At 43.8% G+C, this 23,607-nt stretch overlaps 1 protein-coding gene across 1 annotated transcript; it reads left to right on the plus strand.

Moving 5' to 3' along the window:
* Nucleotides 1-5,517: 5,517 nt before the first annotated feature.
* On the plus strand, nucleotides 5,518-22,626 carry LOC111953213 (armadillo repeat-containing protein 3). The gene is made up of 18 exons (XM_023972335.2): nucleotides 5,518-5,613; nucleotides 5,824-5,872; nucleotides 5,959-6,076; nucleotides 6,334-6,459; nucleotides 6,639-6,707; nucleotides 6,837-7,012; nucleotides 7,112-7,306; nucleotides 7,512-7,695; nucleotides 9,053-9,205; nucleotides 9,289-9,397; nucleotides 9,634-9,883; nucleotides 10,048-10,184; nucleotides 10,385-10,553; nucleotides 11,946-12,046; nucleotides 19,857-19,955; nucleotides 20,403-20,603; nucleotides 20,794-20,956; nucleotides 21,036-22,626. Exons 2-18 carry the CDS (start codon nucleotides 5,825-5,827, stop codon nucleotides 21,240-21,242), a joined length of 2,505 nt encoding a protein of 834 aa, XP_023828103.1. The 5' UTR covers nucleotides 5,518-5,613; nucleotide 5,824; the 3' UTR covers nucleotides 21,243-22,626.
* The last annotated feature ends 981 nt before the right edge of the window (nucleotides 22,627-23,607 follow it).

Here is a 23,607-nt window from a genome sequence, read left to right on the forward strand (position 1 = left end):
GGTCGCGGAATTTCGGCAATTTCCCCCAAATCCCCTACGTAATAGTAGAAAGGTGTAATTAACCTGTATTTATTCATGATATACAAATGCCCACATTTCAATACATGGTATATTAAATACATATTCGTTTATAGAGAGAAAACTATTCTAGGTGCCGAAGTAAAGTGTGTCTGCGATTATTCTGCGTTCAAAACAACTGGGAACTCGGAAAAGAACGAGCTCCGACTGGGAAAAATCGATTTGAACGGTCATCCAACTCGGAATTCCAACTCTGGAACTCGGGCCTCTTTGTATAGCTTCGACTTTCCTGACCTGAAGTTCACTGGCGTCGTGATTTGTCCAAATCATTTTCAGAGTTCAGAGTTGTTTTGAACGCAGCATTACTCACTAGGGTCTGTAGAATCTAGTGTCCTCCGTAATTATTGGGACAGTGACATTGTTGTTGTTGTTTTGGCTCTGTAATCCAGCATTTTGGATTTGAAATTATACAATGACTATGACGTTAAAGTGCAGACTGTCAGCTTTAATTCGAGGGAATTTGTATCCATATTGGGTGAACCGTTTAGAAATTACAGCACTTTTTGTACATAGTCCACCCATTTTAAAGGACCCAAAGTATTAGTACAAATTCACTTATATGTGTTTTAAAGTAGTCAACCGTTTAGTATTTGGTTCCAAATTCATAGCACGCAATGATTACAACAATCGTGTGACTCTACAAACATGTTGGATGCATTTGCAGTTTGTTTTGGTTGTGTTTCGTATTATTTTTTGACCAATAGAAATTAATGGTAAATAATGTATTGTGTCATTTTGGAGTCACTTTTATTGTAAATAAGAATATAATATGTTTCTTAGCACTTCTACTGTAATGTGGATGCTACCATGATCACGGATAGTCCTGAATGAATCGTGAATAATGATGAGTGAAAAAGTTACAGAAGCACAAATATCATACCCCCAAGACATGCTAACCTCTCACCATTACAATAGCAGGGGAGGTTAGCATTTTGGGGTGGTATGATATTTGTGCGTCTGTAAATTTCTCACTCATCATTATTGATGATTCATTCAGGACTATACGTAAATTGTAGGCCTACTATAGTTCGGTGCCGTTGTACTCTGGAATACATGTACATTAAACAGGATAACAGTACTACAAGAACCAGAGCGCTGCCTAACCTAAGTACACGGCTCTCTTTCCTCCATTGGAAAAGCCTATAAAACTGTCCCACTTGAGATAACTATGGTCGGTAAAGGGGGACAACTAAAAAAATGACTGAATTACAAAATTGAAAGATAATATTGGCAACTTTTTTAAATTTATTTTGATGCGCCAGTACATAGTATGCACATTTACATCACAATTTGGCACAGTGCATTATTTATGACAGTTTAATAACCTTAACATCAAAACAGAAAAAGCTATGTCACTGATCTTACTATGTGCTTCGCGGGATGAACTTCCTGATTGAAGCTTGCTTTGTCCTGTTTTATGACGTCACATAAATGAAGTGACGTGATTTAGATCATGTGATTTCTCTGCAAGGGTTTAGTAACACTAGTTTTGATTTACACTTGTCAGACCATTAAATAAAAGCATCAGGATTAAGCAGTCCCAGTTTGTATGATGTCCCACTTTTTCTGAATTCACCCTATGTAATTTATAGGCCTACAATAATTTGGGACCAATGGATTGTGTGGAGTAGAAAGTGTTGCTGGGTATTTAAACCTCAGTCCCTCATGAAATAACACCATATATAGATGATACAGACCCTACTGAGTAATCCCAACCTCACTTTTACATCAGCACATAGAATCGCTTTTTCTCTAAAAGGCAATATGTAATTTATAGGCCTTACAGTGGATTGCATTGGTACCAAAGGAATGGGTGGAGTAGAAAGTGCTGCTGGGTATTTAGACCACAGTCCACCAAGAAATAACATCATATATAGACTCTAGTGCGGGATCAATATGTTCTTAACTTTCATTTACTTTAGCTCCAACAATTACTCAATGTGCTCCACCTTATAATATTATTTATCTTGTATAAAGTAGTAATCATCTTTAGTTTTCCCCAGATGTAGTTATAATTTTGTAACATAATTGTAACATTATGCACTATGCAAAGCTGCAAAATGATTGACTTCGTATCATCCTCATAGCGTATTATTGCAGACTTTTATTTTGAAGGCTAAATATAAAGACCGGAAGTCTTAACGTTGCTGCCTGGATGCTAATGTTGCTGCCGTGACGCTAACGGGTGACGGCCAGAACGACGTTCCCTCGCGCAGACAGATTGGACAATGGTAGCGTTCCAGGTCCACTAAATTGGAAGACACGTTGCGCAGATGACCAAATTGTTAAATCCAGTTCAGTATTTATATTGGTTTTAGAGCTATTAGATCTGTATTAGATCTCTATAAATATGGAAGTAGTGTTTACTATTACTAGAACCCCAGAAATATGACATAATGATACGATAATATGCGTAATGTAGGCGGCCTGGAACACTACCATTCTGTTCCGGTTTGCCCTCTAATATATATACTGCAATCCAACCTCCCCCAAGGGGTCTTTCTCTGTCTCACTCAATCTCGCTCTCTCTCTGCTGTAATTCCCTTCTCTCAAATACTGTATTGATTCATAATGTGACATAACCTCATAAATGCTGGTGACTTTTTATTTTAAAGGGTGTGTGTGTGTGTGTGTGTGTGTGTGTGTGTGTGGTCTATGTGTGTGTGTGTGTGTGTGTGTGTGTGTGTGTGTGTGTGTGTGTGTGTGTGTCTATGCACTGTATGCATGTCCTTTTGCAACCCCTAATAATGCATTAGTTAAAATCCATACAATATCCGCACACCCCATCCCCTAACCTTGGATGCTTTATTTGCGATTAATCTGTATCACTCAGGGCGGGCAGGCCACTGACAGTGTCCCGCATGGCCAGAGGTGCTGTAAGGCTTTTAGAGGGCGTTTGGGTGTTTTGGTGCAGAGCAGTGCAGAGTGTGCTTTTTCCAGCTGTGGTTGTGGTGGAGGAAGTCCTGTTCTTTCTGTTCTGTCTGCTCTGTCCCCTGTCTGCTCTGTCTGCTCTGTCTGTTCTCTCTGTTCCGTCCATTCTGTCTGCTCTATCCATTCTGTCTGCTCCATCCATTCTGTCTGCTCTGTCCCCCTGTCTGCTCTGTCTGTTCTGTCTGTTCTCTCTGTTCTCTCTGTTCTGTTCATTCTGTCTCCTCTATCCATTCTGTCTGCTCCATCCATTCTGTCTGCTCTGTCCCCCTGTCTGCTCTGTCTGTTCTGTCTGTTCTCTCTGTTCTCTCTGTTCTGTCCATTCTGTCTGCTCTATCCATTCTGTCTGTTCTGTCTGCTCTGTCTGTTCTCTCTGTTCTCTCTGTTCTCTCTGTTCTGTTCATTCTGTCTCCTCTATCCATTATGTCTGCTCCATCCATTCTGTCTGCTCTGTCCCCCTGTCTGCTCTGTCTGTTCTGTCTGCTCTGTCTGTTCTCTCTGTTCTGTCCATTCTGTCTGCTCTATCCATTCTGTCTGATCTGTCTGTTCTGTCTGCTCTGTCTGTTCTCTCTGTTCTCTCTGTTCTGTCCATTCTGTCTGCTCTATCCATTCTGTCTGATCTGTCTGTTCTGTTTGCTCTGTCTGTTCTGTCTGTTCTCTCTGTTCTGTCCATTCTGTCTGCTCTATCCATTCTGTCTGATCTGTCTGTTCTGTTTGCTCTGTCGGCTCTGTGTGTTCATCCCATTCTGTCTCCTCTGTCCATTCTGTCTGTTCCGTCCATTCTGTCTGCCTTGTCTCCTCTGTCCATTCTGTCTGTTCCGTCCATTCTGTCTGCCTTGTCTCCTCTGTCCATTCTGTCTGTCTGTCCATTCTGTCTGCCTTGTCTGCTCTGTCCATTCTGTCTGCTCTGTCCATTCTGTCTGCGCTGTCAATTCTGTCTGCCTTGTCTCCTCTGTCCATTCTGTCTGCGCTGTCCATTCTGTCTGCCTTGTCTCCTCTGTCCATTCTGTCTGCTCTGTCCATTCTGTCTGCTCTGTCCATTCTGTCTGCCTTGTCTCCTCTGTCCATTCTGTCTGCGCTGTCCATTCTGTCTGCTCTGTCCATTCTGTCTGTCCATTCTGTCTGCTCTGTCCATTCTGTCTGCTCTGTCCATTCTGTCTGTTCTGTCCGCTGATATGGAGCTAATTTGGTTTATGACTCACCCTCCTCTTGCCAGTAGCCTCTGCTGCTGTGGGAGACAGGCAGGCCACCTCTTAAAGGCACAGCCACAACAATGCTTAATAGAATAGAATAGTGGGTGTGGGTGACATTCAGATAAGCAGACAGTACAGTACACACATAACAGCACAATTACACACATACATATTGCCCTATATAAATAAGGTAAACCAATAAGCCCTAACCAAACAGTTAGTAAAATGTTCAGGTTGTTCTTTTAATGCAAACTTTTTCTAAAATCTAGTTTCTTCAACTACTGTGTGAAATGTAAGTGGGTCCTTCTGTTGTCAAGGCATACAAAGCTATTGCTGAGGATGTTGGAAAGTGATTAGAACAACCAGTTGATAGAAAACCACAGTCTGTGATTTCCAGAATTAAATGAGGAAATAGACCTTAATTTTGTGCTGTCATCATCAACCAAATGAAGGACCGACCTACTTCATTGTTTATGTTGCATGAGGCAGTCATTCCCTGAGCACCACTTCAACTGCTACATGCATGTGAAATGTGATGGGATGCACTCCACTGTTTGTTTTTGTTGATGGTTCAATCTTTGCTATGCACATCATGTTGAAGAGCGTGGCCCAATCTAAACCAGCAAAGGCTTTCCATCATTTCAGGTAAATCCAGTGGTGTAAACTAAGTAAAAATACTTAGAAGTAGGTCATTTTTGGGGTATCTCTACTTCACTTTACTCTTTATATATATATATTTTTTTTTTTACAACTTTTACATTCCTAACGAAAATAATATTTTTACTGCATACATTTGCCCTGGTACCCAAAAGTACTCGTTACATTTCGACTGCTTAGCAGGACAAGAAAAGAGTACAATTCACGCACTTATCAAGAAAACATCCCTGGTCATCTACTACCTCTGATCTGGTGGACTCACTAAACACAAATGCTTCGTTTGTAAAGGATGTCTAAGTGTTTGAGTGTTCCCCTTCCTAATCTGTAAATAAAAAAACAAGAAAATGGTGCGGTCTGGTTTGCTTACATTTACTTTTACATTTACTTTTGATACTGAAGTATATTTTTGAGATTACATTTACTTTTGATAGTTAAGTATATTTAAAATAAAATACTTTCAGACTTTTTCTCAAGTAATATTTTACTGGGTGACTTTCACTTTAACTTGAGTCATTTTCTATTAAGGTATCTTTAATTTTACTCAAGTATGACAATTGGGTACTTTTTCCACCACTGGGTAAATCTTTCGACTTCTGTCTTCCGGTTTCGACCACTAAAACCTCGTGGCATCTGTCGCCTAGCAACGAAATGTCAACTTCAGTTTCCAAACAAACATTGATAACGGTAGTTAGCTAACAAGCTAGCTGAAAACCTGTAGGTTAGCTAGGTACTGGACGTCTGCAGACTTCAACAACAGGTAATTTATTCAAATGGTTATAAGGAAGGTCATCATACATTACCTAAAGCCACCTCGTTTGGACGTCCAGTGTAATTAGCACGCTCTCTTGCACCGTTACCTGTTCTGTGTAAGCCAGTGCTTGCCAAGTTGACACCCACGTAAACATTGACAGCATGTAATAATGGGTAAATAAGTTGGCAAAAAAAAGGTGTGGCTTTATTGTTTCAGGATGGGGAAGAAAGTGAAGAAAGAGAGTGAGCCTCCTTCTAAGGATGTGGTAAGAAGATGAAGATAATATTGCTGTTGTGATGAGGTCAATTTAATGAGAAGTCAAACGCTCTCTGCCTCTCTCTCTTTCTCTAGTTTGACCCCCTGCCGATTGAAAGTAAGAAAGCAGCCACTGTGGTCCTCATGCTCAATTCCCCCGAAGAGGAGGTTTTGGTTAAAGCTTGCGAAGCCATCCACAAATTTGCAGAGAAAGGTATTTTTTACCATTGATGTTCATGTTGGTGAGAGAACCAATATCATAGCCATATGGTATCATTTCTTCTGAAAGTAATCACATTATCGGAAATAACTGGACTGTGGAAAGCAATGTAATGAAGGTGATATGTTAATTTGAACCTGGACCAAAGCTTGGGAGCAGCTTATCTACTGAGCATAAAGCCATCTCTTGCTCTCTCTCTTTATGTCTCGCTCTCTCTCTCCCTGTCTCTCCCTGTCTCCCCCTGGTGACAGGTGATGAGAACAGGAGTTCTCTGCTGGGGCTAGGGGCGGTGGAGCCTCTGTCTCACCTCATCTCCCACGAAGACAAGCTAGTCCGCCGCAACGCTTTCATGGCCCTGGGAGTCATGGCTGCCAACAGTAAGGACCCCTCCCCTAACTACTGCTGTAGGATGGTAACTACTGATTTAGGAGTAGTAACACAACACACAATGCAAAATCAGTTGTTTAGGGTCGGTCTGAAGTCTGTTCACATGTGACTGAAGACACGATTGTGGCCATAAACTTTGGGTAACTTCTGTTTCTGTTCTCTTTGAAAGGCGATGTAAAAAGACTTCTGAAGAAACTGAATGCCATTCCTTCTATCATCGGAAAGCTGTCACCTGAAGGTATGCTCTGGCTGGATGTTCTCAAGTATCAATCATATATTAAATCATTGTGACATTTCTTTGTAGCTGCCTGTCTGTCTATATCTGTGTGTACCTGTGTTTGTGTTTATGTGTGTATTCCTGTGACAGAGGATGTTGTGGTCCATGAGTTTGCCACACTGTGTCTGGCCTCCCTGTCGGTGGACTTCAGCTGTAAGGTCCAGATCTCGGACCAGGAGGGACTAGAGCCGCTTATACAGCTTCTGTCCAGTCCTGACCCTGATGTCAAGAAGAACTCTGTGGAGACTATCTGCAACCTGGTGCAGGTGTGTGTGTGTGTGACTGAAGGGGCTTGAACCCTAGTTCCCTGCTCGCCACAAGACTGTGTTAGCCTGCTGAGCTAAAGCCCCATGTTACGTGTGTAGGACCTCCCCAGCCGTGTGGCAGTGCGTGAGCTAAATGGCGTCCCCCCGCTCCTGGAGCTGTTGAGATCTGAGTTCCCGGTCATCCAGCAATTATCCCTGAGGACGCTGGTGATTGTAACCACGGATACCGACACACGAGCCACCTTCAGGGAGGAGCAGGGCTTTGACAGGCTGCTGGAGTTCCTCTGCAACAAGGTCTGTGTAGCCCAGAGCTACCTGGGTCAAATATATTTATCAGATACGTGGAAGTACCTGTAAAGTATTTGAGGTGCTCTTGATCAAGCTTGCAAGCTCGCACTTTTGGGACCACTCTATTGAAATCATTCTACCAGGTAAACAAAATGAAGCGTATCTCAAGTGTGAAGGAATTTGACTCCTGCCTTGTGTTTGTGTCCTGTAGGAGTTCAGTGATCTGCATGTAGAAGCCCTACAGGTGTTGTCTAACTGTCTGGAGGACAGAGACAGTCTCCAGCTGATCCATGAGACTGGAGGTCTCCAGAGGTTACTGCAGTTCATCACCACTCCCACCCTGCTGGACATACAGACCAACGCTGTCAAGGCCATCTACAGGGTGGCTCAGAGCTGTAAGGGCTAAGTGTGTTTGTGTATTTGTGTGTGTGTGTGTGTGTGTGTTTAACCCTTGTGTGGTGTTCATGTTTGTTATTCACCCCAATGTTCACGGGTCTGATGGACCCACAACATTTTTAGGTTTTTAAAACAATACAGCCATAACAATTGACGTAAAAATACTTAATACTTAGATGTTGACTTATATCAATTAGAATCAATTTAGACAGCATATATGGTTCATATTTGCCATTTACATCTGCTAGATCACATTTATCAATAAAAGCGCTCTTCTCATTTTTAAAAATAAAATGTGATTTTTGTGAACAAAAATCTATTATAATCAAGACATGGTGTAATAAATCATGTTTATCTTGAACAAATATAAATGAAACAAGGTTTTCATCACTATTGATGTTTATTGCTTGAAGTGAACAAATTGGAAGGACACATTTTACAAAGTATTTTATGGAAATGATAAATTCACCCCATTGAACACAAATTAAGGCCGGTCTACACACCACATGAGGGACAGAGATTTACTGTGTGTGTGTGTTGAAAATGTATGTCTTGCACTTGATGCATGTGTACTGTGTCTTCCTGTCCTTCTTGGGTCCACACACATTGCAGCGCTTCTTGTTGCTACCGCCTGCAATCTAGAATGATGAAAACTAATTTTACTAACATCTCACTCACATATAGCCAGTAGCCAGTCTCCAGCTTGTCTAAATTGTCCACCCCTCCCTTTGTGGCATTGTAATCCATTATGATTTCTGTTTTTTGATGTTCCCTGGCCACAGATTCTTCCATCCCTATGCAGCGTACTCATGAGTACCACATTTCTGCCTTTCTTTGGCACGTAGGACACTAGGGATGTGTCGGCCTTGAACACAAACTTAGAGAGATTGATAGGCCCTGTTCCATGTATTCAACAGCTGAGGTGGGAGCTCTGGCTTATTTTTTCGTACTGTTCCTACCATCGTCAGCTTCCTCTTGAGGAGCTCCTGTCCCAGGTTGTGTGAAGTAAAAAAAGTTATTTCATGTGGCCACAGAGTCACTGTGTCACTTCCAGGACAACCCGCATCCCTTGGCTCTTCTCAGGGGCTCCACTTGCAGGTTCCACACATATGATGAAGCAGCATCACAGGCAGCCAAGATCTTGATTCCATATTTTGCGGGTTTAGACAGTATGTACTGCCTGAAAGGGCAGCGGCCCCTAAATGGCATAAGCTGCTCATCAACAGTAACGTTGGGCCCAGGGTTGTAAAATCTATCTATTGACTCTATCTACCTCTCTCTATCTCTCTGTGTCTCTGTCTCTCTGTCTCTGTCGCTCTCCCCCCTCCTCTCTCTTTATGTCTCTCTGTCCCTCAGCAGAGAACCGCAAGCTGCTCCATGAGCAAGAAATCGAGCGGTCTCTGGTGGAGCTGCTGTCTCTAGAGGGTGATAGTTTGAGGACTGCTACCTGTCAGGCTGTCGCTGCCATGAGTCTACACCTGGCCAGCAAAGACGCTTTCAGAGACCTGGGTGAGACACACACACACAGGCGTGTGCAAACACACACCGACACACACCCGTGGCCCTAACCCTAATCTTCCCTTGTGTTCCAGACGGTATCCGTGCGGTGGTGCAGCTGCTTGGTAGTGAGGGGGGCGAGGTGAGAGAGGCAGCAGCCCAGGCCCTGTCTAGCCTTACAAGCAGCAACCAGCTCAACTCATAGTGGGTTTCACACACACCTAATGTACTATATAGCCTTCTCTCTCTACCTCTCTGCCTCGCTCTCTCTACCTTTCTCTCTCTCTACCTCTCTCTCTCTACCTTTCTCTCTCTCCACCTCGCTCTACCTCTCTACCTCTGTCACTCCCTCAGTGTTATGCATAAGGCAGATGTGATGAGGTTTCACTTTGTGTGTGTGTGCATGCGTGCATTCATGCGTGAGTGTCTGTGTGTGTCAGTGCTGTCTATGAGGCTGAGGGAGATGAGGGCTTGGTTCAGCAGCTCCATGACGTTATTCCCGGTGCGGTGGCTCATGCTGCGGCTGTCCTCACCAATATGGCTGAACAGGAAGTCCTCCGCTGCAGCATCCTGTCCCACGGGGCCATGGCTGCCCTCCTGGAGCCGCTGCAGTCTGCGGACACACACACCCTGGTCCGAGCCACGCAGGCCCTCGCCGCTCTCGCCTGCGATGCTGAGGGACGGGCAGACGTGAGTGTGTCTTTGTCCGTAGTGCAGGTGTTTCAAACCTGGATCAAATATTTGTCTAATTCTTGAGCTGCACATAGTTTGCCTGGTACAGTGGAATCAATGGAATAGTTCAAAAGTGCAAACTCCAACTCCTTCCTCTCATTCCATCTCTTCCTGTTGTTTAGCTGAGGAAGGCGGGAGGCCTAGTTCCATTGGTCCAGCTGCTACGGTCCAATCACAAGGAGGTACGCCGCAATGCATGCTGGGCCATCAGCGTGTGTGCCAACGATGAGCCCACTGCCGTGGAGATGTGCAAGCTGGGGTGAGTGTGTGTATGTGAATACCACAGATTGCATAATTAAATGCTGTTGTGATTCTAATCTCTAGGGAGGTGGTAGTGTTTTAGTGGTGATCCACGGGAGAGATTTACTAAGGAGCCAGCAGGTGGCAGTATGTCTCTGTTCAATTTAGTGTCAGCTCTGAAGGTGTGTGTTTATTTGGGTGTGTTGTGTTGTGTATCAGGGCCCTAGACTTGTTGCAGGAGATCAACAGCTCAGCTAACCGTAGGAATAAGTTCAGTGAGATTGCTCTACAGAGACTGCTGGACTCCAACCTGTCTCTCAAATACAGCCTGACCAACACACTGGCCCCCACAGACATCACTGTGGACGGCTTCTACGACCCCGGACAGGTAGAGTTGTGTGTTACATCCTTCTCAGCACTTACATCTCTCTCTCTCTCTCAAAAGTGAAATAAACAATACAAATTAACAGTAAACATTACACTCACAGTTCCAAAAGAATAAAGATATTTTCAAATGTCATATGTCTACATACAGTGTAATAATGGTGTGCAAATGGTTAAAGTACAAAAGAGAAAATAAATAAGCATAAATATGGGTTGTATTTACAATGGTGTTTGTTCTTCACTGGTTGCCCTTTTCTTGTGGCAACAGGTCACAAATCTTGCTGCTGTGATGGCACACTAGTATTTCACCCAATAAATATGGGATTTTATCAAAATTGGATTTGTTTTTAAAATCTTTGTGGGTCTGTAATCTGAGGGAAATATCTGTCTCTAATATGGACAACTTTATTTGTATTGCTTTGAATGCATTTATATCTTATTAACACTTTATTCTAGCAAGCTATTTGTGTAGGTAGCTATCAAGTAAACACAGTGATACATTTGGCAGGAGGTTAGGAAGTGCAGCTCAGTTTCCACCTCATTTTGTGGGCAGTGTGCACATAGGCCGCCGTAGGCTCTCAAGAGAAGACAGGCTTTCTCAATAGCAAGACTATGCTCACTGAGTCTGTACATAGTCAAAGCTTTCTTTAAGTTTGGGTCAGTCACAGTGGTCAGGTATTCTGCCACTGTGTACTCTCTGTTTAGGGACAAATAGCATTCTAGTTTGCTCTGCTTTTTTGTTTAATCTTCCCAATGTGACAATGTGGTTGTAGAATTTAATGTATCTTTTCTGGAGTTTTATCATTAGCGGGTATCGGCCTAATTCTGCTTTGCATGCATTCTTCATTGGTGAGCGGACCCCAGACCTCACAACCATGAAAGGGCAATGGGTTCTATAACTAATTGAAGTATTTTTAGCCAGATCCTAAATGGTATGTCGAATTTTATGTTCCTTTTGATGGCATAGAAGGCCCTTCTTGCCTTGTCTCTCAGATTGTTCACAGCTTTGTGGAAGTTACCTGTTGCATTGATGTTTAGACTGAGGTATGTATAGTTTGTGTGCTTTATGGCAACGGTGTCTAGATGGAATTGATATTTGTGGTCCTGGTGACTGGACCTTTTTTGGAGCACCATTATTTTTGTCTTACTGAGATTTACTGTCAGGGCCCAGGTCTGACAGAATCTGTTCAGAAGATCTAGGTGCTGTTGTAGGCCTTCCTTGGTTGGTGACAGAAGCACCAGATCATCAGCAAACCGTAGACATTTGACTTCAGATTCTCTCTCTGTCTGTCTGTCTTTTTCTTTCTGTCTTTGTCTCTCTGTCTTTGTCTCTCTGTCTTTGTCTCTCTGTCTTTGTCTCTATTTCTCGCTCTCTGTCTTTCTGTCTGTCTGTCAGGCTCGTTCTGGCCAGAGGGTGTTGACTCTAGAGGATCTGTCTAAACAGCCAGTTAACCAGCGACGGCCTGTCATTGCTATTAACGCCAAACCCCTCGACACGTGAGTATGATTATCGTTCACACCAACCCAACCACATACATAGATACAGTACCAGTCAAAGTTTGGACACACCTACTCATTCCAGGGTTTTTCTTTATTTTTACTATTTTCTACATTGTAAAATAATAGTGAAGACATCAAAACTATGAAATAACACCTATGTAATCCTGTAGCAACCAAAAAAAAGTGTTAAACAAATTCTAAATCTATTTTATATTTGAGATTCATCAATGTAGCCACCCTATGAATTAACCCTGGTGTCTGGGTCCTGGGTTTAGGGATTGTAGCTTCTAGATGCCCTCTTCTTTTCTGTGGGCCTCTCTCTGCCCACTTCCAAACTTTGTCCTCCTCTCATTTGCCTTTACATTGTTGACACTCCCTTCAGTGTGTCTGACTCTGGGAGCCAGTCTGCTCTGGGAGCCAGCTGCTCTGGGAGCCAGCTGCTCTGGGAGCCCTGACTCTGGAGCCAGCTGCTCTGGAGCCAGCTGCTCTGGGAGCCAGCTGCTCTGTCTCCACTATGCCCTCCTTTCACTTGTCTCTGTCTGTCCAAAACTTCAGCTATGAGGTCGAAATTTATTGGCGAGGCTATTTAAGGACTCTATATGCTATAATTGTATCAGTGCCCCTCAGCCAGTGTTAGAGTACTCTATCACTACAACTAGTATTAGAGTAGTGTGTAGTGGTAGGTAAGTGAGTAGTGAGTAGTGTGTAGTGGTAGGTAGTGTGTAGAGTAGTGTGTAGTGGTAGAGTAGTGGTGTAGTGTAGAGTAGTGGTAGAGTAGTGTGTAGAGTAGTGGTGTAGTGGTAGAGTAGTGGTAGAGTAGTGTGTAGAGTATGGTGTAGAGTAGTGTGTAGTGGTAGGTAGTGGTAGAGTAGTGTGTAGTGGTAGAGTAGTGTGTATGTGGTAGAGTAGTGGTAGAGTAGTGTGTAGTGGTAGAGTAGTGTGTAGAGTAGTGTGTAGTGGTAGAATAATGGTAGAGTAGTGTGTAGTGGTAGAGTAGTATGTAGTGGTAGAGTGTGTGTAGTGTAGAGTAGTGTGTAGTGGTAGAGTAGTGTGTAGTGTATAGTAGTGTGTGTGATGGATTAGTGTGTAGTGATATAGAGTAGTGTGTAGTGGTAGAGTAGTGATAGAGTATGTGTAGTGAAAGACTAGTGTTTAGTGATTGTGTAGTGATAGAGTAGTGTTTAGTGGTAGTGTGTAGTGATAGAGTAGTGTGTAGTGATATAGTAGTGTGTGTAGTGGTAGAGTAGTGTTTAGTGGTAGGTGTGTAGTGATGGAATAGTGTTTAGTGTTTGAGTAGTGTGTAGTGATAGAGTATGTTTAGTGGTAGTGTGTAGTGATATAGTAGTGTGTGTGATAGAGTAGTGTGTAGTGATAGAGTAGTGTTTAGTGGTAGTGTGTAGTGATAGAGTAGTGTAGTGGCAGTGTGTAGTGATAGAGTAGTGTTGTAGTGATATAGTAGTGTGTAGTGATAGAGTGGTGGAGTGTGTGGTGTAGAGTAGTGTGTAGTGATAGTAGTGTGTAGTGGCAGTGTGTAGTATGTAGTATGTGTAGTGATAGAGTAGTGATATAGTAGTGTGTAGTGATAGAGTAGTGGATATAAGTAGTGTGTAGTGATAGAGTGGTGGTAGTGTGTAGTGATATAGTAGTGTGTAGTGATAGTATGTATGTGTAGTGATAGTAGTGTAGTAGGTGGCAGTGGGTAGTGATATGAGTAGTGTGTATGATAGGTAGTGAATAGTAATGTGTAGTGATATAGAAGTGTGTAGTGTAGAGTAGTGTGTGTTAGTGATAGAAGTGTGTAGTGATAGAGTATGATGTGTAGTGAGTAGTTGATATAGTAATGTGTAGTGATAGAGTGGTGGTAGGTGTATGATAGAGCAGTGTGTTTTGGTCCTAGACTTGGCGTTACGGTACCGCTTGCCGTGCGGTAGTAGCGAGAACATTCTATGACTGGGGTTGCTGTGGTCTTTGACAATTTAGGGCCTTCCTCTGACACCGCCTGATGTAGAGGTCCTGGATTGGTGTCGTGGAAATATTGGTTCAAATTTTTTCTCAGATATCGGAACTTGTGAATTCAAATAGACTTTATTACAAAAGTAACAAAGCCGAGCAGGCCCATGGACCAACTGATATTTCCAGTCTCAGCACTCTCCTTTTAAACAGTTTTACCCTTACATAAGTCACTCCACTTTATGTAAATTATTACAGTGCCTTGCGAAAGTATTCACCCCCTTGGCATTTTTCCTATTTGGTTGCCTTACAACCTGAAAAAACATGAGCGTGCATAACTATTCACCCCCCCAGGGTCAATAGTTTGTAGAGCCACCTTTTGCAGCAATTACAGCTGCTAGTCTCTTGGGGTATGTCTCTATAAGCTTGGCACATCTAGCCACTGGAATTTTTGCCCATTCTTCATGGCAAAACTGCTCCAGCTCCTTCAAGTTGGATGGGTTCCTGCTGGTGTACAGCATTCTTTAAGTCATACCACATATTCTCAATTAGATTGAGGTCTGGGCTTTGACTAGGTCATTCCAAGACATTTAAATGTTTCCCCTTAAACCACTCGAGTGTTGCTTTAGCAGTATGCTTAGGGTCATTGTCCTGCTGGAAGGTGAACGTCCGTCCCAGTCTCAAATCTCTGGAAGACTGAAACAGGTTTCCCTCAATAATGTACATGTATTTAGTGCCATCCATCATTCCTTCAATTCTGACCAGTTTCCCAGTCCAAGCCGATGAAAAACATCCCCACAGCATGATGCTGCCACCACCATGCTTCACTGTGGGGATGGTGTTCTCGGGGTGATGGAAGGTGTTGGGTTATATCAGAGTACCTTCTTCCATATGTTTGTGGAGTCTCCCACATGCCTTTTGGCGAACACCAAACGTGTTTACTTATTTTTTTCTTTAAGCAATGGCTTTTTTCTGGCCACTCTTCTGTAAAGCCCAGCTCTGTGGAGTGTACGGCTTAAAGTGGTCCTATTGACAGATACTCCAATCTCCGCCAGCTCCTTCTGGGTTATCTTTGGTCTCTTGCCTCTCTGTTTAATGCCTTCCTTGCCTGGTCCGTGAGTTTTGGTGGGCGGCCCTCTCTTGCAGGTTTGTTGTGGTGCCATATTCTTTCCATTTTTCAATAATGGAGTTAATGGTGGTCCGTGGGATGTTCAAAGTTTGTTCTTTTTTTATAACCCAAACCTGATCTGTACTTCTCCACAACTTTGTCTCTGACCAGTTTGGAGAGCTCCTTGGTCTTCATGGTGCCACTTGCTTGGTGGTGCCCTTGCTTAGTGGTGTTGCAGACTCTGGGGCCTTTCAAAACAGGTGTATACAGTGGGGAGAACAAGTATTTGATACACTGCCGATTTTTCAGGTTTTCCTACTTACAAAGCATGTAGAGGTCTGTAATTTTTATCATAGGTACACTTCAACTGTGAGAGACGGAATCTAAAACAAAAATCCAGAAAATCACATTGTATGATTTTTAAGTGAATACTTTTGCAAGGCACTGTAGTACCCTTTAGGCTTGACCACCCTTATCTTGTTGCCTTGCTTAGTTTCCATTCTCTTATTGGCTCAGACATTAGGGCATAGATTATATTGGTGGCGTGACATTGCAATTACACAAAAATAAACAGACATGCACACTCCTAATGCAAGTGCATGTCTAATGGTGACTATAACTGTCACGGCTGTTGAAAGGAGAGGACCAAGGTGCAGCGTGGTGAGCGTACATTTTGTCTTTATTTGGAAAAGACGCCGAACAAAACAACAAACACTACAAAAACAAACCGTGAAGCTACAGGCTATGTGCCCTAAACAAATGTCAACTTCCCACAAACACAGGTGGAAAAAGAGCTACCTAAGTATGGTTTTCAGAGACAACGATAGACAGCTGCCTCTGAGAACCACACCCGGCCAAACACAAAGAAAAAGAAAACATAGAAATAGAAAATCATAGAAACACAAAACATAGAATGCCCACCCCAACTCACGTGACAATAACTGATTAACTAATGTTCCTGTCCAAAGGCCTTCACAAGACACAGAATGTCCAGGCCTGTGTTGATCCAGCTTTGTACATTCACATGATTTATGCTTACATAGGTCTAATAATTAACCCCATATTGATTCTGTTTCACTACTTCTGGGAAAATAGTATAGATACTGGAAAAATCACCAAAGCACTGGAAATTCTCCTGCAATGACAGGCAATTTAGCCCCAGTGATGTACTGGGACGTACACACTACCCTCTGTAGTGCCTTGCGGTCGGAGGACGAGCAGTTGCCGTACCAGGCAGTGATGCAACCAGTCAGGATGCTCTCGATGTTGCAGCTGTAGAACCTTTTGAGGATCTGAGGACCCATGCCAAATCTTATTAGTTTCCTGAGGGTGAATAGGCTTTGTCATGCCCTCTTCATTACTATCTTGGTGTGTTTGGACCATTCTAGTTTGTTGGTGATGTGGACACCAAGGAACTTGAAGCTCTCAACCTGCTCTACTACAGCCCGTCGATGAGAATGGGGGCGTGCTCGGTCCTCCTTTTCCTGTAGTCCACAATCATCTCCTTTGTCTTGATTATGTTGAGGGATAGGTTGTTATTCTGGCACCACCCGGCCAGGTCTGACCTTCTCCCTATAGGCTGTCTCGTCGTTGTCAGTCGTTTGCAAACTTAATGATGGTGTTGGAGTCGTGCCTGGCCACGCAGTCGTGGGTGAACAGGGAGTACAGGAGGGGACTGAGCTCGCACCCCTGAGGGGCTCCAGTGTTGAGGATCAGCGTGGCGGATGTGTTGCTACCTACCCTCAACACCTGGGGGCAGCCCGTCAAAGTCCAGGATCCAGTTGCAGAGGGAAGTGTTTGGTCCCAGGATTCTTAGCTTAGTGATGAGCTTTGAGGGTACTATGGTGTTGAACGCTGAGCTGTAGTCAATGAATAGCATTCTCACGTAGGTGTTCCTTTTGTCCAGGTGGGAAAGGGCAATGTGGAGTGCAATAGAGATTGCATCATCTGTGGATCTGTTTGGGCGGTATGCAAATTGGAGTGGGTCTAGGGTTTCTGGGATAATGGTGTTAATGTGAGCCATTACCAGCCTTTCAAAGCACTTCATGGCTACGGACATGAGTGCTACGGGTCTGTAGTCATTTAGGCAGGTTGCCTTAGCGTTCTTGGGCACAGGGACTATGGTGGTCTGCTTTAATATGTTGATATTACAGACTCAATCAGGGACATGTTAAAAATGTCAGTAAAGACATCTGCCAGTTGGTCAGCACATGCCCGGAGCACACGTTCTGGTAATCCGTCTGGCCCCGCGGCCTTGTGAATGTTGACCTGTTTAAAGGTCTTACTCACGTCGGCTACGGAGAGCGTGATCACACAGTCGTCCGGAACAGCTGATTCTCTCATGCATGCCTCAGTGTTGCTTGCCTCGAAGCGAGCGTAGAAGTGATTTAGCTCGCCTGGTAGGCTCGTGTCACTGGGCAGCTCAGCTGTGCTTCCCTTTGTAGTCTGTAATAGTTTGCAAGCCCTGCCACATAAGACGAGCGTCGGAGTTGGTGTAGTATGATTCAATCTTAGCCCTGTATTGGTTCTTTGCCTGTTTGATGGTTCGTCAGAGGGCATAGCAGGATTTCTTATAAGCTTCTGGGTTAGAGTCCCGCACCTTGAAAGCAGCAGCTCTACCCTTTAGCTCAGAGAGAATGTTTCCTGTAGAGTAGTGTGTAGTGATAGTGTAGCGTGTAGTGATGGAGTTGTCCTATTGTTAGTGTTTAGGGGGAGAGGAAGTGGGACTGATGCTGCTACCTGTTAAACAGGCCTTCTCTGGCGGAGAGAGAAGCCCAGTCAGGGACAGTTGTCAGGGGCAGTAGTCAGGCACAGTCGTCAGGCACAGTAGTCAGGGACAGGAGCTATAGGGCCTCAGAAAGACACAACAATCATGCATGCTTGTCTCAGACTCCTTAATAAGCTGACATTTAACGCCTTAAGGCCTCACCGTATGCAGCATATTCAGAAAGTATTCAGACACCTTGACTTTTTCCACATTTTGTTATGTTACAGCCTTATTCTACAATTTATTACATTCGTTTTTTCCCCCTCATCAATCTACACACAATATCCCATAATGACAAAGCAAAAACAGGTTTTTAGACATTTTCAATATCAAAACTTAAATATCACATTTACATAAGTATTCAGACCCTTTACTCAGTACTTTGTTGAAGCACTTTTGGCCGCAATTACAGCCTTGAGTATTCTTGGGTATGACGCTACAAGCTTGGCATACCTGTATTTGGGGAGTTTAGCCCATTCTTCTCTGCGGATCCTCTCAAGCTCTGTCAGGTTGGATGGGGAGTGTTGGTGCTGGGCTATTTTCAGGTCTCTTCAGAGATGTTCGGGTTCAAGTCCGGGCTCTGGCTGGGTGACTCCAGGACATTCAGAGACTTGTACCAAAGCTACTCCAGCATTGTCTTGGATGTGTGCTTAGGGTTGTTGTCCTGTGGAAGGTGAACCTTCACCCCAGTCTGAGGTCATGAGCGCTCTGGATCAGGTTTTCATCAAGGATCTCTCTGTACTTTGCTCCGTTCATCTTTCCCTCGATCCTGACTAGTCTCCCAGGACCTGCCGCTGAAAAATATCCCCACAGCATGATGCTGCCACCACCATGTTTCACCGTAGGGGTGGTGCCAGGTTTCCTCCAGACATGAGGCTTGGCATCCAGGCCAAAGAGTTCAATCTTGGTTTCATCAGACCAGAGAATCTTGTTTCTCATGGTCTGAGAGTCCTTTAGGTGCATTTTGGCAAACTCCAAGCGGTCATGTGCCTTTTACTGAGGAGTGGCCACTTCCGTCTGGCCACTCTACCATAAAGGCCTGATTGGTGGAGTGCTGCAGAGATGGTTGTCCTTCTGTAAGATTCTCCCATCTCCACAGAGGAACTCTGGAGCTCTGTCAGAGTGACCATCGGGTTCTTGGTCACCTCCCTGATCAAGGCCCTTCTCCCCCGATTGCTCAGTTTGGCCGGGCAGCCCGCTCTAGGAAGAGTCTTGGTGGTTCCAAACTTCTTCCATTTAAGAATGATGGCGGCCACTGTGTTCTTGGGGACCTTCAAAGCTGCAGAAATGTTTTGGTACCCTTCCCCAGATCTGTGACTTGACACAATCCTGTCTCGGAGCTCTACGGACAATTCCTTCGACCTCATGGCTTGGTTGTTGCCCCAAAATGCACTGTCAACTGTGGGACCTTATATAGACAGGTGAGTGCCTTTCCAAATCATGTCCAATCAATTCATTTTACCACAGGTGTGGTTTACCACAGGTCCAATCAAGTTGTAGAAACATCAAGGATGATCAATGGAAACAGGATGCACCTGAGCTCAATTTCGAGTCTCATAGTAAAGGGTCTGAATACTTTTGTAAATAAGCTATTTCATTTTTTTTTTTTTATATATATATATATACATTTGCAAACATTTCTAAAAACCTATTTTTGCTTCGTCATTATGGGGTATTGTGTGTAGATTGATGAGGATTTTTTTTGTTTCATCAATTTAAGAATAAGGCTGTAACGTTTCAAGTGGTCTGAATACTTTCCGAATGCACTGTATATCTGTCACGGCCGTCAACAGAAGTAGACCAAGGTGCAGCGTGGTGAGCGTACATATTCCTTTATTTATATGACGCCGACAAAAACAATGTGACAATATCAATGCATCTACAGTATGTGCTTGGAGATGTTTTTGTCATCTGACCAGAAGGAGAAAGGAAGGAAGGAAGTGTGTGTGTGTGTGTGTAACTGTACTGTACCTGTCCTGCAGGGTGTCAGTCGATCAGTCAGAGGAGAGACAACAGGACAGCCCCACCGAGACTCGCACTGCATCTGTACTCAGCAGCAAGGGCTCCACCAGGACTCCCAGGTGTGTGTGTGTGTGTGTGTGTGTGTGTGTGTGTGTGTGTGTGTGTGTGTGTGTGTGTGTGTGTGAGAGAGAGAGGAAGAACTGAAGTACAGTAAATCAAATCAAATGTATTTTATAAAGCTCTTTTTACCCCTGTCTCTTATACACATCTAGATGTGTATAAGAGACAGTACCCATTCCTTCCTTCCTTCCTCCGTGTGTGCGTTGTATCTTATTAGATGTCCAGAGAGAGAGAGAGGAAGAACTGAAGTACAGTAAATCAAATCAAATGTATTTTATAAAGCTCTTTTTACCCAGCGTAAAACCACAAAGAGAAAACAAGTCAGATTTAGAAGCACATTGGAACCTGGCTCTGTGGGGTAGCCAGTCCTCTTCTGGCTGTATGTATCAAGAGGACAGGTAAAGTGGCTGTCTCTTTCCTTTCTCTTTCACACTGTCTTCCTGTAGTAAAGGGAAGAGTAAAGGGCGGAAGGAGGACGAGAAACTGAGAGATGAGGATGAGAGTAAGCCCCAGCAGGAGGTAGCCACGGTAACAGAGAAGCCGTGGATGCTTCCGTATGATGCTGCGTTCCACGCCCTGGTTACCGAGGCCACCAAGACCATCCTCCCGCTGCACGCGGAGAGTGAGCAGTACAGCGCCTTAGCCAGGTCAGAAAGACAGTACTTAAATAACCTACAAATAATCAACTGACAACCAACACACAACCTCAAATGACTAACACACAACTAAGAATAAGGTACCCAAAACTAACACACAACCCCACTAACAGGCAGTTCCTTTATCATTGGTTGTGGCTGCTCCCGTTCAGCCCCTATCTGCTGTGTGATTGGCTGTTAGGCTGGTGAGTGAGGTGATGGGCGGGGCGGTGGAGGTGGACAGACAGCATGACTTCCTGTGGGAGCTCCACCTCAGTGAGCTGCGCTACGAACTACAGTCCAACATCATCCCCATCGGACAGATACGCAAGGGAACCTACTACCACAGGGCTCTGCTTTATAAGGTGGGTAGTGTACTATCTCTTTCCCCTCTCTTTATCGCTCTCTCTCTTATTCTAGTCCCTAACTCCTCTCTCTCCCCAGGTGTTGGCTGACCGTATAGGTGTGAGTTGTAGCCTGGTGAGGGGGGAGTATAACCGGGTGTGGAATGAGGTCCTCCTCTCAGTTGGGACGCCCCACTATCCAGGGTGCCAGCCCCAGCCCAGAGCTCACCTGGTGGACCTCATACACCAGCCTGGCAGGCTGCTGAGAGCCAATACACCTCAGGCCAAACAATACCAGACTATATAACCACACGTTAAAATACACTTTATAACTACACCATACCAGACTATATAACCACACGTTAAAATACACTTTATAACTACACCATACCAGACTATATAACCACACGTTAAAATATACTTTATAACTACACCATACCAGACTATATAACCACACGTTAAAATACACTTTATAACTACACCATACCAGACCCTGGGAGGCTGCTAAGGTCCACCACACAACCCCAAGTTATACAATGCCAGACTGTCCTTTATAAACAACACCAGACCTTATAAACTGTCTGAACTAGACTGTGCAGCTATCCCATTCTTTCTTTGTACTGAGTGATTTTACCCAGAAGACACTGTTACCATTTAAAGTATCACAGATTTCTAATTCTCAGCATCTGATGTTAGTAAAGTTGGGTAATGTCTTGTCAACAAAACATAGATGATGTTGAAACATCTGTGATTATTGGCCAAAATACATTAGAATTTTGTTGTGAATGTTGTGCATTCACCTTTTGACATGGTTCCATAGTGTTGTAGGATGGGGAGTAGCACATGGTCAGATTGGCCACTGATCAACCAGTCAGTCCCTCTGCAGGCAGGGGTGCTCATCGGTTGTTTCAACTCCAACTGAGTTCAAAACTATTGAAAAATATATAATTTAGCTTCTAAGTTCATGTAGTCGTAAGGGGTTTGAGGCAAATAGTAATGTGAATGACTCTTTTGAGATATCCCCCCCCCCACAAATCTTGAATTTTGCTACTATTTATTCCCTCTGTTGGAAATAAGACAATTACTCTAATTTCAGTAGTAATTGTTGCAGACTATTTCATGTCTTGTGACTGCTCAACATTTTTACAAAATATCATGAATAATTTTTGATTGGTTAGATTTGGATCTTTAGTATGAGACATGTACAATATTTCACAGAACCATTCTGTCCAACAACAAAATAAGGGATTGGCCTCTAACTCTGTCGATGTTCCTTATCAACTCTGACCTATATAATATATCATCTAGTAAGGGCATTTGTCGCGTTCAAGACAACTGGCAACTCGAAAAATCGTTTTGAATGGTCATCCAACTTGGAATTTATCCCTGTGTTTGTCTCTCTGTGCCAGTTTGTCTTGTATGTTTAGTCAAGTCAACCAGCGTGTTTTTCCCGTACTCCTTTTTCTAGTCCTCCCGGTTTTGACCCTTGCCTGTTCTGGACTCTGTACCCGTCTGCCTTGACCACGAGCCTGTCTGCCACTCTGTACCTCCTGTACTCTGATCTGATTCTGACCTTTTTGCCTGTCCTCGACCATACCCCTTTGGATTATTAAACATTGCAAAACTCCAAACATCTGCATCTGGGTCTCGCCTTGTGCCTTGACAAGAGGTCCGACTTTCCGACCTGAAGATCACTGACATCAAGATTTGTCCTCGTTGTTCTCGTGGTGCTTTCAAGACAACTGGGAACTCGCAAAAAAAACAATGTCAACTCATGATGTCAGTGATCTTCAGGTCGGAAAGTGGGCGTTCTTTTACCCAGAGAATAATTGTTGTAACGTTGAGAGAAAAGCTAGCACAGATTCATTACTGTCAGGGCTCCACCATTAACACACACAAAAATATTGTTTCTAGCCCAAACAGTTCAAAAGATATGCTACTAGTTCAATGTTTTTCTTCCTATAATAGACAGAGGACTGGCGTCAGTTCTAAAACTACTCGAGGGCATTTGTTTACATCTTGTTCAGTCATGTTACCTCATTAGCTAGCTAGTTAACAACTCGGTAACTTTACCAGTACATCCAAACATGTGGGGGCACAGAAAGAAAATAAAGGGGATAGCTTCTTCATGAAGTCAATGATCATGTTTGCGCTCCCCTGCTCAGACGTTGCATGCATCAACCAATGGTTGCGTGGCACGTCGTCGACTGTGTCATCAACTGGCGGATCGCTATACTCCCGAGTCGCTATTCACGTAATAATAAGAAATTCCCATCGACCACGCCCACAAATTGGGGGGGGAAACCATTGACCCCCATTGTAAAAGGGCCAACTTCATTGTCGACTTTTTGTTATACAGAAATAACAAAACATACCGAAAAGCTGCTGTGTTGTTCAAGGTGTTGTTTTTTTTTTAAATCCCGAACTACAGCTATAGGGAAATAGAGCCCTATGACTTCAGGCTGTTCTGCGTGGGAAACGCAGGGACCTGGTGTAAAAGTAGGCTACACATAGCTATGTGTGGAAAACACATAGCTGGCTGCTAGCACCTTCATGAAAACACATGGCTGCTAGCACCTTCATGAAAAGGGGAGCCCTACAATATTATGTTTTTCTAAGTAGTGAGAACGCTTGGGAGCAGGCCGTGTTGAAAAGTAATCCTTAGACATGTT

The sequence above is a fragment of the Salvelinus sp. IW2-2015 genome, linkage group LG27 (genome assembly GCF_002910315.2).
Source record: "Salvelinus sp. IW2-2015 linkage group LG27, ASM291031v2, whole genome shotgun sequence".
Taxonomy (NCBI): Eukaryota; Metazoa; Chordata; class Actinopteri; order Salmoniformes; family Salmonidae; genus Salvelinus; species Salvelinus sp. IW2-2015.